We start from the raw sequence: 14144 nt of genomic DNA, 5'->3' as shown, positions 1-14144 counted from the left end.
ATTCTCAGTTCTTGTCTTTAAGCTGGTTTGGTGCTCGGGATGAGAGGAGGTGACGAGAGGTCAGTCTGGGGAGATTTTACACCTCTGCAGGAAGGAAGAGCAGACAGTATGGTAATGTGGCTGGCTACCTCTTCTCTGGCTTCTGACTAAATATCACACCTCCGTCTGAGAATGTGAAGTCCTACACACAGACAGACAGGCACGCAGTCTAGAAAATACAGACATTTAATTTGCACATGCCAGGATACAGGATAAAAATACTGCGTACACATTAAACCAGCCCTACAACCTATACGCTCTGACAGATTTGAAAATGACAAGACGTCTACGGTGTGGTATTGTGGAGTGCTTTCCTTGTCAAAACAGAACGTGTGTCGGGATCCAATAGAGTGGAAAAGTGCAATCCCGTATTGATTTCAGTGCTGTTGCAGATCGATCAGAGCTGGTACAAGTAGGAGGAACAAGATAAGACACGTTTTCCATTCTATTCATCATGGACTGATAAGAGTGCTGTGCTGACATCCGCGAGGCGCTGTTTGTCAGTTGGCTCTCCTGAGTGTTGGTGAATGAGCTCATGAACACACACACACACACACACACACAAACACACACACAAACACACACACACACACAAACACACACACACACACACACACACACACACACTGCAACCACCATTTAACAAGGCTGCTTATATTCATAGGAAAGTAATTGCACGGAGAGATGCAGTTTGAAACAAGAAGAGATGAGCAAAGTAGCGTGAGTGCGGCTCGAGGAAGAGGAGAAAGCAGAGTGTTTGAAGTCAGTCGGATGGCGTGAAGAGCCGGGTCCCGTCGTTTGATATTCATCAGTGAGCGTAGGCGTGGAAGAAGAGTGGAGAGAATGAGGGGGGTGGAGGAGCCGACAGGGGCAAACAGGTGTGTTGTGGAGGAGGAGGAGAGAGGAAAAGACATGATGAAGAAGGGAGAAAGAAGGCACGAGAGGAAAGCACAGTTTGACGGCGAGACGGATGGAAAGGGGGTAAAGAGATGAAACGTAAAAAATACATAAAGGAGGACAGAGGTGCAGTGTAGTTCATAGCTCACCTGTCCCACTCATTGGATAGCCAGGGGAAGGGGAGAAGACCTGTGAGGCAAAGTCTTCAAAGGTCATGACTTCTCTGTGGTTCTGGACAATGGCCTCCAGGTAGAGCGCCCGCTCCTCATAGCTGGTTAGCTCTCGTTAAGGAACAATACATGATGGTGTATGTTGGAGAAAAGGAAAGGGAAACAAGGTGTAGTCAGCTTTTGTTTTCACATCTAACACTAACAGCATGTCAGGATGTCATCAAATCATTTGTACATAACACAACTTGTCAGTTAGGAACACATCATAGCCTCACAGGCGCAAATTTTTTCAGTGTCGCACTGCATATACATGTAGTGTGAGAGGCAGGGCAGGGTGGCTCCACCATCAGCAAACCCAGCCAGAAGCAAAGATGGAACAATCAGCCATGCCACACAGCCCCAAATGAGAAAGCAGTCTCCAAAATAATCATAAAAAAAAAGAAAGAAAGAATACATCACTACTGGCGTGATGCTCCAAACCTCTCCTCTCCCTCCTCTCGTCCCTCTCTTCTCTCTAATAGAACCCCTGCTGCAGGCAGCATGTCTAGGACCACCCTCCCCGATGTGCTGCCTGCCACTTCTCCGTGCCATCAGGGGGAAAATTGGAGCCATTTGAAATTCAGAGTGACAAGCAGTGACTGGAGCCTGGGCAGCCAGCATGCAGGATGGATGGCCGGATTTGAAATGGGAAAGCTCAAATTAATAAATAAATAAATAAGCCTGCAAAATGGCTGCCGGGTGAGGGTGGAAAACATTCTGATGGCCATTATCATATCATTATCATAGATATATCGTGCTAAGTCTGTTGTGGAATGGAGGCAAGTGCCGGATGAAATATGTTGCAGGGAACTATTGGAGCGAAAAGGTCCATCTGATGGCATAATGATAGGAAGCACTTTTGAGATTTAACAGTGTGTGCGCATGTTTGACAATGAGTCTGATTATACTCATGGCTGTCTGTTGTGACCATGTTTCCTTGATAGACGACACCTAACAAATTGCTTGACAAACACATGCATTCTCACTCACACAAACAACTCTAGCCGCTCAACACCGACGCCCCCTCCCCCTCGTCTCGTTACGACTGCCAGGCTGGAGTGGCACTGGGCTGTTGCTGACGCCAAGGCTGAACCAGGCTGAGCTGAGATAGGCTGGACTGGGCCGAGAGGCTCTGGTCTGGGTTAGATAGATAGGACGAGACAGTGACTGGGCAAGGGGCCTGCTGTGGGCACATGCCGCCACAGCAGGGGCCAAGGCAGCCATGACCAATGGCTTTGAGGGAAGCGTGGCAAAGCGTGGGTGACGGGCACCTGAGCCGGGAGGCACCAGAGGGTACCATGGCCAAGCTGCTCACAGGGACAGGCAGAGATGGACAGAGGGCAGACTGAGACAAAGGATAGGGTATCAGAGAAAGATAGGGAGCAGGATGGATATGTTTACTTCTGTAAATGGTAAAGTTGTTCATGTCCACATATCCAATTAAACAAATAAGACGGATACTATAGATCAAAAGTATAATATGTAACATTTATGTATTGAACTATCTAAAAATGACCTGGACCTATGAAATACATTGACACAACATTTGTTGAGTTGTGTACTTTATCAAAAATGTTTCCAACAATATGCAACCCATAGAAATCTGTTATTTATTTAAGGACATGCTGTCACATGAGCATCATTGTCTCAATGGTTGTCATAGTTTTTATCCAGTTTCAAGCAGCATTTTTTTGGTATTCTTTTTAGATATTGGTTGTTTTTAACTATATATTCATACCAGGAGGATTTTAGTCTTGGCAAGCAGCCCCTCTGCCAGCATGAGAAACACTATTTAAGGTTTTTAGGTGAAACTGTCCTATTCTGTGTTTTTACCAGTTTTAATCAGTTTGTTTTAGAGAGAAGTAGAACTCCTTGACTAGTTTGACTCCTGGTAAAAACCTGAGGAAAAATAAATATTGAAGAAAATCCTAATTTGGAGAAACTGACTGCAATGGCTGTATTGCTCTGGCTTTTGTTATTCTTTTGATTGAGAGACCTCAAGCAGCAGAAAATTACATATTGCACATTAAAAGCAAACTGAAAAAAAAATTAACAGAAATACTTGACCTCCTATGTAAAAAAATTGAAAGTGACTTCTCTGCTCATTTTTGATCCATTTTGTTGCAAATTGAGACTCCTGAATAAACAGACATAATTCGGATGCTTGTCGGGACAGAACACCAAGAAATCCATTAAAATAAAAGCACATACTTCCTACCTTAAGTAGGAAAAGAGGAATGGAAAGTTAGGGCCAGGGTCTCCATTTAGGAGATGCAGAGCAGCATGACTTCAAGCATGTAAAAGCACTTCCCCCGTGAGCTCTATATCCGTCTTCCAGTCATAGCCAGAAGTGCAACGTCACTGTTTTCTGTCACTTGCTGGAAACAGCATTGGACAAAGAGTGGGCATCCCAGTCTCTGCTGCCATGGTAACTTGGGTCACAGCTCTGTGTGGTGGGTCATATCCAGGCTTTTACAGATGACAGAAACAGAGAAAGGGTGTTTGTAAAAAGAACAAAATGTGCAAAGATAGGTGATAAGTGGAAGACAAAATTTAGTAGAGGGAAAGACTTAATGAAAAGAAATGAGAGAAGTTAGAAGGGAGCCGAGAAATGAAAGACAAGGGAGGATGAGGAGAGAGAAAGAGAACCTCGGCACAGCGTGGGTCAACAGAGCCATATGGCTGTCCATTATCAGAGATGCAGATGACTGGAGGCCTGTTATTGAGATTCCTAAAGCAAATATTGACTCCAGCTGGAGCAGACGTTCTCTCTGACTCTGACACACGCCTCTCCTCCACTACTTCCTTCCGCTGCCCTCTATCCAAGTTAGACAAATGGATTATAGTGGGTGAGAAAAAAAACTTCAAAGAATAAAATGAAGGGAGATAGTGTAGAATTATCAAGAGACGAGAGAAAATATATGACAGGCTGCCAGGGAAAAAGACAGGCGAGCGAGGGAGGGAGACTAATAAAAGGTATTTTAGAGATGAGTGAAAGCGAGAGCCATAATCAGCTCACTTAGGTAAATGTACGATGCTATCTGTGGGTAAAAAAATTGCTGCACAGAAATCAGACCTGATGCGCGGTGAGGGGTAATCTTGCCTTCTCTCTCTCTCGCACTCCCTCACCTTTCTGCTTGTCTCTAATTACTAAGCCATGGGCACAGCTTGTTCCCCTGCATATGCACAGATGTGGCTGGCTCCATGCAGTAACTTAATCAAGGGACATGTCCAGAACAGTGACGCAAAGGACTATGTCCATGTCATGGACACCAAACCCGCTGACACTGACCTATTTTTGGGGAAAAAACATAAGCTGCAGCTAATGCTGATAAGTGCATGGCTAAGCTTCATGTTTGTGACTTATAAAGCCCGACTGATATGGGATTTTTGAGGCCGATACAGAAACCAATTTTAGAGGACGGTGGGTGATTTTTTAAAAAGGAGTGAAAACAGACTATGTAAATTCTGCACCGACATGCAAAGGACTCTGGAAGGTTGATTTCTTAAGCAAATATATTTTTTTATTATATATTGTACATACAATATATCATATTGCTATAAGAAGTAGCGCCACACATTACTGCCCATTTGCTATTGCTTTTCAGCTATTTTTAGGTGATGGGGAAAGAACATTTCATTTGTCCATCTCTGCTGAAAAACTATGTGCTGATGGCATCAAATCTAAATCACCTCAAGCTTTATTTTCTGCATTATATGTCCCGTAAAAAAGTTTTTATATCTGAAAATATAAGCCGTTATCAAAGGATACTGATATGTCTATGATAGGCCAATATCACCAACAGATGTATATTGGTCTTGCTAGAGTGACATACCTCTCTGGAAAGATGGATCACAAAATATAAAATATTACACTTTATGAAAATGCTATGATGAACTGCATTACTGTATCACATAAAGCTCCACTTTATTTTGTGCTATAAAAACTCTCATAAAGCTGGGGATGAAATGTTTAAAAAGGAAAATGCAGACAGGTCTACATTTCCACAGATGGACTGCAACACAAGTCACCCGTGACATAACTGTCATTTACAGCTGAACTGGGCGGACAAGCAAGACAAGCCAGTGTGTGGGAGGAGAGTGTGTTGCGCCACTTTGGGAATTTCCAAGGAACCCCTACGTTCCAAGCCGCTGCATTCCTATTAGGGAGAAGAGCGGGAAACCAATGTAATGCCTATGGAGCGTGGCAGTCATTGGGATAGTAACAAGAAAAAAATCTTCCAGGTCTGAGTTAATGTGAAACAACTTTAGTTAGTGGATTGACGTCTTGACATGAAGGCTGTCTTTAGGTGGTTATAAGGATGGAGAGGGAGTATTGGGTATAAATAGAACTGCAACCTTTACACATTTAGGATGTGTTTTAGCAGATAACAGTCCTTAACTACGCCATAAACTGCTCTCTTCCTTAGTAACAAAGGCAGTCATCTATTGTTGGCGTGTAGTGTCTGAATGTAGGTGTGTATCCAAAACACTAGTACACAAACGCACAGGTCAATTATGCACAAACACACAAAATGCAGCTTACATGCCACAGACAGACTCCAACAACATGAAACCTGTGAACGCGTACGTGCATACGAGTCAGCCTTTACGTGTACATGCATATGTATCTGTGGGTGTGTGCACGTATGTATACATATGCATGCGTGCTGTCCAGATGGCAGGGGGGTTGCTCTTGGGGGAATGGTGGGGGTCAAGCATCTTTGTGGATCAAAGCCAAGGTCAGGGCAGCTGCAGTGGCCCATGTTCAAGGTGAATGGAGGCCTCAGATGGCTCTTCATTAGCAGGCTGCTCCATCCCTGCTGGACCCCATCGGCCAACCGCCACCAACCCTCATCAGCATCCCTCTCTCCGTCCACAGGGACCTGTCCTGAAAATGCCTGTCCACTGGGATCCATTTTGTGCCGTGTGTAACCCCACCCAGCGCATGCGGACACGTACACATGCTCACACATAGGGCGTTTGCGCATAAGTAGGGACAACACACACAAACTCCCTCCACCCACACATACACTGTTCCCCAAAAGAGCCTATGTTGACCTCTGAACTGGTGTCTCTCTGGAGAGCAGCATCCTGACCATCCAAGCCTCTGTCTTTGTGTTCCTCAGTCCCCCTGCTGACAAAAGGCCTCACGCCACCATTGGCCTCTGACACACACTCGACATCTTTTAAACACATACAGCCAGCAGGAACTTTAATGGCTTCAGAAAACCTGCCTTTAATTAAATGTACTCTGAATTTGAACAATTTATATTCAGGGTTTTATCACTATTCCTCACCACTACCACATTGTGCATAGGCCAAACAAATATGTGAATGTATTTGGTTAGCCAAAAAATACTATTATTTAAACCTGGATTGTTAATTTCCAAAGTGCTTGCACTCTTCTTCCTTGCATTTTACTAGAGCATTGCAACAGTTTTAATGGCAATTTAGTTTTGAAGGAATATGTCATTTACCCATGTTTTCTATAGGACTACATCAGGATTCCTGTCACCATCACCGAGTCTACCTATGTCCAGTTAAACGTGCAATAAGTAATTTTCCGCCTCTATGGGGCCTGTCAGTCAAAACCAGAGCCCGACCGATATGGGATTTTTGAGACAGAGGCCGATACTGATTTTAGATTGGGAAAATTAATCAATAACCGATACGATTGCCTATACAGTAACACCATTTCTAAATCATGCCAAGCTACATTTTCTGCATTGTGTAAAACGTTTCCACAACGGCACATGTCGGACAGCATATACACTGATACCGATATGCCTTTGCTAGGCCAATATCGGCCATCAACTGATATATCTGCCGGGCTCTAATCAAAACAATAACAAAGCATGGAGCAATGCTGTTTTTGCAGTCAGTTTCTCAAGAGCCAAGTGCAGCCCATCAATATGTCTTGAACCATCAAGATTCTTTCTAGAGATCTCCATGTGGCCAAACTCAGTAAATGTCTAAGAAGGCTTGGTCAGGAGATGACGGATCCAATGACCACTGAGCAACATCGTGAAGTTGAGTTATTCTGAGAGCATGATGGAACAAAAAAATATTTTCTCTGAATGCCAAGTGAACACAAGTGCAATGTCTGGTGAAGACAAGATAAGGAATACCATCCCCACAGTGAATTGCATTGGTTGCAGCGTCATGCTGTAGGGATAGCTGTCAGCAGCAGTGACTGGGAGACTGGGCAAGACTAGAGTGTGTCTAGGCCAAGTGTCTGCCAAAATCCCACACTGGATCCTTTTTTTGCACAAAACAATAAAATATATATAGTGTGAAGGGATTTTTGTTTATAGTCTTGACTCTCATTTTGCAGTTATTCCAGAGAATGAAAGAGAAAGAAAGACAGAGACTCACACACACAGTTAATCTGTTGATAAAACAGGGCAGGGGGTGAAAGTCCAGATTAGCCAAGGAGCATTAGGAGGGGTTTTAAGACGCCCCATACCGACATTTCACTACTTAAGCTCCATCTCTATCCACTTCTAAGTCACAGAAGTCAGATGATGGTTGCAGGGTGCCTGCCCCCTCCCCTTTTGTCAGAGATGCCTTTATTTTGTTGAGCGCCTAAGGCTGAAATCTCTCTGATTATTGAGGAAGTTTTCATTGTGAAGTCAAGTTCATTATATTTATATTTATTTACCTGTACCGCATATGACACCCTTTATCCCCAGACCTTTGATTTGGGTAAGGACAAGGACTGGAGTAATCAAAGAATAAGCAACTCACTAAAATTTATTGTGAAATATTTTTTTTTATTAGTTTTGGATTTAAAAGCCTTAATGGAGTCAGACTGTCCGATGTCAGCAGGGAGGTTATTCCAGATGGGGCATGATAGGAAAAGGCACTGCAGCCTGCTGACTTTATAAATCTGGTGACAAACAGGAGCCCTGTATTCTGAGAGCAGAGAGCACAGGATGGAAAAAAAGGTTTAAGGAGATCAGAAAGGTAGGAAGGTGACAGAGTGGTAGTGTGTTAGATTTGTAAGAACAGAGACTTGAGAGCTGGAGATGAAGAACTCATTTTGTATGTTATCTATTTTTTTCTGCAGAAAATAATAGATATTACATTATGATCACGTAACAGATAGGCCGCTAACAGACGGTTGCTTAAGTTTGATTAAAAAGACCTCCAGGATTGTATTTATTGTTACTGATTAAGTGAGAGAAATATGCTACGTTAGCAGAGGACAGAGCATGCCTATAATCCAACATACATTTGTTCCATGGGAGGAAGAAAACTTTTCAGTTTTGATTTACTCCATTTGTATATACTCCATCGTTTCAATCCCCTGCAGGCCTTAAAAGCAAGTGATTCTACAGTAAACTAAGCTGTTCACATATTTGACTGTTATTTTGGGAGAAAGAGGTGTAACTGAATCCTGGGGATTATTAAGGGCTGTGTTTCAGTACAATTTTTAAACCAAGCCTGTTGCTGCAGTGAAAGGAGCCAGGACAACAGGCAATCGCCCATCAAGTGCAGTTAGTTGTCTACAAAGGACTGGTGACCAAAGACTTTCATCAGGCTAAAATAAAAAAAACAACTCTTTGCCATGCATGGGGAGCAAACACTCTACACTTGTCAGGCCTCCACAGCAGCAGGCAAGGTTAATCCTGTTTGTAGAAGCGCTGTTGGTAAAAGGGGCTCTTGTAGTGAAGAGGGACAGTTTAGAGATGAGGTGGAGGGTGCCTCTAGGTGCTTGACCCCCTCCTCTCTTTGCCCCACATCTGCCCATTAACCTGGGCCAATCAGCTTGACCTTGGTGAGGAGAGGAGCTCAGGAGTAGCTCACAGCGCCATTGACTCCCAGCAGTCACATAATTGGCCTGTTAAGAGGAAGGGATGGTGGGGGGTGCTTGGTTGTGCCGGGGTGCCAGTGCAAGCAGGGTAAAAAAGCAGATGTGGTCATTATTTTTTCGTTGAAAGGCATAGTGCCTCACATCCTCATACCACATGCACACAAATACCCTCCGACAATATGAATCCATTTAGAGGTTAAGCCTCCTGCTTAGGTCGTGAACTAAAAAGGGAGAAAAGTGCCAGATTTGAAAAATGATCAGTGTCATAGACGGGCGAGACACACTTTTAAATGACTGGCGTGCAGACTGTTGTTACCAATCATTACACTGGCTACCACAGGAGGTAATGAAAGCAGACAAGTGTCACAAGAACATGTTCAAAGGGGAACTTGCTCTGATTGGTCAGCATTTCAGGTCTTTTTTGCAACTGTGCTCTTCCAAAAACAACACAACTGAACATGTTACAGCAGCAATGTAATCTGAAATTCGGGAGAAATTGACATTCACAGTAAAATTAAAGGTTTCCCTGACATTAGCAGGTAGCTGCATGTAATCTTAACACTGCCGTAAAGCGCCTGGAGCATTACATAGAAACCTGACACAAACTGCCATCAGTTTGTGCCAAGAGGAGAAAAAAACGGTTGGAAATGGACCATTGAGAATAATTGGACACCTGAAGTTTTTGCTCACAGATTATGTTTACAAATGTTAACCGCATTATTTGAACATTTGGCCGTTTAATATGAACTTCTGACACTGTAACATTACATATATGAGGGTAAATAAGTAAAAGCATGTCTCCTTTAACTCAACAGGGGATCACAGTGTCATATCCTGGAGGAGAAATGGATTAGACTGCATGATGAACTCATTATTGAAAAGGAGATAAGAGGTGAAAAAATGACAGAGAAGCTGGGAAATGTAAAGAAGGGATAAACAAAGGAACAGGATTGGCGGAGATACTAAAACAAGGGATAGAAGTATGGAGAAAGAAGGTGGAGATGGAGAAGAGGGAGACGGAGGAAGATGGAAAAGAGAAAAAGGGATAAAGGCGAGCAGGTGTTGATTGAAGAGAGGCCAGGCGGTGAGTGCCAGCGGTACCTGTTGTCACAGCGAGGGCTGAGGTGTGAAGCTCGTCTCAGCAGAGGCCCTCAGAGGTGTGAGGTGATTATGGGAAAACGGGGAGGAAGACAGAGACATTTAGACGGAGAGACATGGAGAGAAAGAAAGATAGGGACAGAGAGAGTGAATGTGGCAATAAAGCTGGCTGCTGGAATAATGGCAGAGTGGGAAGGAACAACAGATTGAGATGGATAAAGTGAGAGCATGTATGACAGAAACTAGCCAGTAGGGTGATTGTATAGTGTGTATGTGTGTGTGTCCCAATCCCATTTTATATGGCAGCTACTCAAACCTTGGTGTCTCATTAAACAGCTTTTTGCTGTAGACACAGCACCAGGACAGAAAACGTCTGAATGTGTCACAGATGCATTATGATGAGTGGAGGTGTTTGTGTGTCCTGTGTGTAGACATACACAAGATCAGACGGTCGAGAGGAATAGCTGGTTTCAGAGAGTTTTAACAAGTAGCCTAATTAGGAGCGGGTCCAGGAAACTGGAGCCCCCAAATGAGTCGGGTCAAACAGTAAGCCCAGGTTAATGACACCTCCTGAGGGGTGAGTTTCCCACAGCAAGAGCTTTCGAAGCTCCAACCTCCACACCTCTCTACCGTCCATCTGGCTTTTAGACAGCAGGATGGGAAGTTATAGCTGTGACATCACTGCTAACCTGTGACATCATCACTGCCCATCAGTGATTTCACACAGGTTTGCCACAGCTGCAGACAAAATCTGATGTCTGCTAGCTGGCATGAGCAGGTTATTTATGAGCTGACTGGAGGAAGTAGTCACCCATTTTCTCAAGTCTCTGGCAGCCCACCATTCCTCTGGGGGACACTAAAAATCGATTTCTGCTCCATAACAAATCATAAGACCAGTACCTACACCAAAGTCAATGTTGACCCCTAAACTATGTTAGGACAGATTGTTGGGGGCTCACAGAAATGATAAAGCAACAAGTCATCCTCGCACCAGAGAAACAGGATGGCCACAAGATACCTGGTGACATCATAATTTGTTGTAGCGTGGTTTGTTCAACACAACATGACTGCCATCAAAGCCCACTGGGCTTGTGTATTCAGATGAGCTGAGTCTGTAACCAATCTCCTTTTCAAAGGACTCTGGTCTCCATTGATGAGTCCTAACACAGCAGCCTTAGATGTGAAACACAATGGATCGACATGATTAATCAAACACAGACCCATTATAGCCAGACAGTCACACAGGCCTCCACCGTGCATTAACAGAAAGTCATAATAAGATGAGCAAAGGCTCATAGGGATGAAGATTAACAGATACAGTTCTGTGACTGGCTGGGTGAGAGTTCTCTCTGAAGGTCTCCTTTGTCAGTGACGATGGCCAGAGTGACATGAATGCCTTCTGGAAACATTATTAGGTCAGGACAAAGGTGTGCATCTTATGAGTTATCTGAGGTGAATATGCGTCATATTTTTTGTCTTCAGCTCCTGATATTTGAATTGTTCAGAATCGAGACAGAGGACAACAGCATCTATCTGATCTCAATTTGAACTTTTAATAAAAAGTCAAAGATGAAACAGGGAAGGGCACCCTGGACCGAGACACTGATTGAAATCCATCTGATTACTTAGGAGGCATTTCACTTCTTCTTTCTTCGAACATTCATGACATAATTTAAATTGACAATCATCATCAGGCTATAGACACAAACTCCCACCTGTACCCACCTCAAAGCATGGCAGCAACCAAAGCACCCTGATGTTCTATAATCTTTCACACATCTAGAAAACCAGTGCAACACTTAAATTGCATGAGGATTGTGCCAACTCTGGGTCATGCCAAATGGCTCTGATTTTAACCCTACGATTACACTCTTCAGACAAGCACTGATGAAATATTAAAACAAAATGAACACAGGCTTTTGCAATTTTAATGATGCTTGTGGCATGTGCAGCAGAATAACTGTGATGCCTTAACGCCAAGCACCTCTGTCTGCTTCCCCTCGCCAAGACGTGCTGCACATGAAGTCTCTTGTTCCTCTATTGCCCCCTCTATGAAAGGTTCATCGGGCCAATTAGGCTGCTTGGCCTTATGCAAAATGCCAGGCATTTAGCGGGAATGATAATGATTAGCGCTGGGTTACATATGATCACAGCTGTGGTGAATGCACAGTGCAGAGAGGGTTGGTTACTGGGGGCAAGAGCAGTTCATTCGCCCACATATTTGCATTTTGGACATATTTTGAATCAGTTCTATTATGACTGCAACGAGGTATGAACTCTTATCTAAAAAAAAAAAATCATATGAAAATCCAAGCCGGTCAGGCCAAGTTGTTTTTATAGTTTTGTCAACATAATGTTGACAAAATGATACAAACAAATGGCCAACAAATGGATTAGTTTGCTCTTGTTGAGGAGCGAAGATGTGATGCAAATATTTTTGTTGCAGGGAAATTACCTTTTGTGAAATTCTTCCACACAGTCAAAAAAAGTCTGTAGAAGTTACAGGGTTTATACAGCTGTTTAACACTACAAAGACTTTGGCTGAACCCAATAGTTACTGTCCAAGCTGCAACCTCCTGGGCCTGAAAAGTAAAGCAAAGCAGAAGTGCCTAAAACTGGCATTAATTCTAATGGACAGCAGGGGGCAACTCTACTGATGCAAAAAGAAATTTGTCAAGTCAATAGGAAAATGACCTTACTTTTGACTTGATTTATTACCCCAGTAAACATCCTCCTCATGAGTATATAGTCTCAATTATTAGTTTTAAGGCTTCTTCAGTACAGCATGACGTTCATTTTTTAAAATGATGGTTATGTTGAGAGTAAAAGAGATGATTGACAGCTCCCTACCACAGTGCACTTTGCGTCTTCACCTCAGAACTTTGACCCTTACACAGGGTTTTCATTTAATCAAAGTTAACAAACATTTTTGTTGCTTGAAAATGTTTAGTGTTTGATTGGACTAAAAGACACTGGAAGGAGTCGGCTGCTCTTTTGGAAAAACAATGGCCCCTTGTTAACCAAGCGAGCTAACTAGCAATAGCATTAGCTTGTTTACAGCATAATTCCAGCTCCCGATCCATTCTTCACAAGCACATCAACAGAAATAAACATTGTAACATCCATAAACCAATGCTGTGCCCCAGCCTTTAAACCAGATTGCACAAACCAACAGGTAATGTCATGGTGACTATGTCCATTATTTTTTATGTTAGACGAAAAGCTGTACATATTTGTAGGTCTAACATCCTTACCAATAAAGAAAGCTTGTAGTGGTGTCCATTTGTAATTAATGTGCTGGGTGGGTAAGGGGTTGTGTGAAAGCCTGGATAAGAGGCCCAGCGTTCTACCTGCTATAATTGTAATGGATGGGGGAAAATGCAAAGAGAGGTGTATATATGTATTCACACATAAGCATGCACACAGAAAGAAACCCACACACAAAACCTTAGGCAAAAAAAGAAAATGGACTTCTGTGTTGGCAACAGCTTTTTCCTAATCCTCGCCCCTGGGCTATATTGTGCAGTCAAGCAGGCTATTACATGGCAACAATTAGGGGGGCTGGAGCCCAACACCTGGTCGTCTACTATTCTGGCCCTTCAGTGGCAGCTGACTGTACAGTCTCACAGCCAGGTGGCCCTCCTTCAATGACATTAGCTAGTCACTCCAGGGTTAATCAGGAGCCTGCCATCATCCAGTGGGCATGCATAGAGCCCCATTCCGAATGGAAGCTTTTATTGGGGTAAAGGGATGATGGAGACAATGTTGTTATAAAAACTTGTTCAACTAAAGATCTCGGAGAGCCCATATAATCAAAATGAACTAGGGGGAGGGGTTAGGGCCTCTTGGATTTGTGGCCCAAGTTCGGTGCACTGCCTTGATTGGCTCAAGCGGAGCTCGCGGCACGTCAACTGTGCATCCTGCAGATTATAATGGACCTTTTCATGGGTGGACAAAAACAGATGGAGGAGTGGGAAGTGCTATACATCCATGCAGACGGGTGATGATGTGGGGGGAGGGAAACTGGATTTCGTCAAAGTCGGCAGATACAAAAACAAGTGGGTGTAGCTAGAGCGGCCCGG

At 43.5% G+C, this 14144-nt stretch overlaps 1 protein-coding gene across 2 annotated transcripts in view; it reads right to left on the bottom strand.

The window, feature by feature from the left end:
* Positions 1-14144, bottom strand: part of ralgapa2 (Ral GTPase activating protein catalytic subunit alpha 2) — a 100685-nt gene that overhangs the window by 7636 nt on the left and 78905 nt on the right. For both annotated transcript variants that reach the window (XM_059352781.1, XM_059352782.1), the window contains one exon: positions 1086-1207. In XM_059352781.1, coding sequence (XP_059208764.1) covers positions 1086-1207 — 122 coding nt within the window. The remainder of the gene's footprint in view (positions 1-1085; positions 1208-14144) is intronic.

This window comes from Centropristis striata, chromosome 16 (assembly GCF_030273125.1).
Source record: "Centropristis striata isolate RG_2023a ecotype Rhode Island chromosome 16, C.striata_1.0, whole genome shotgun sequence".
Classification (NCBI taxonomy): Eukaryota; Metazoa; Chordata; class Actinopteri; order Perciformes; family Serranidae; genus Centropristis; species Centropristis striata.
This window is presented reverse-complemented; position numbering and strand designations above follow the sequence as displayed.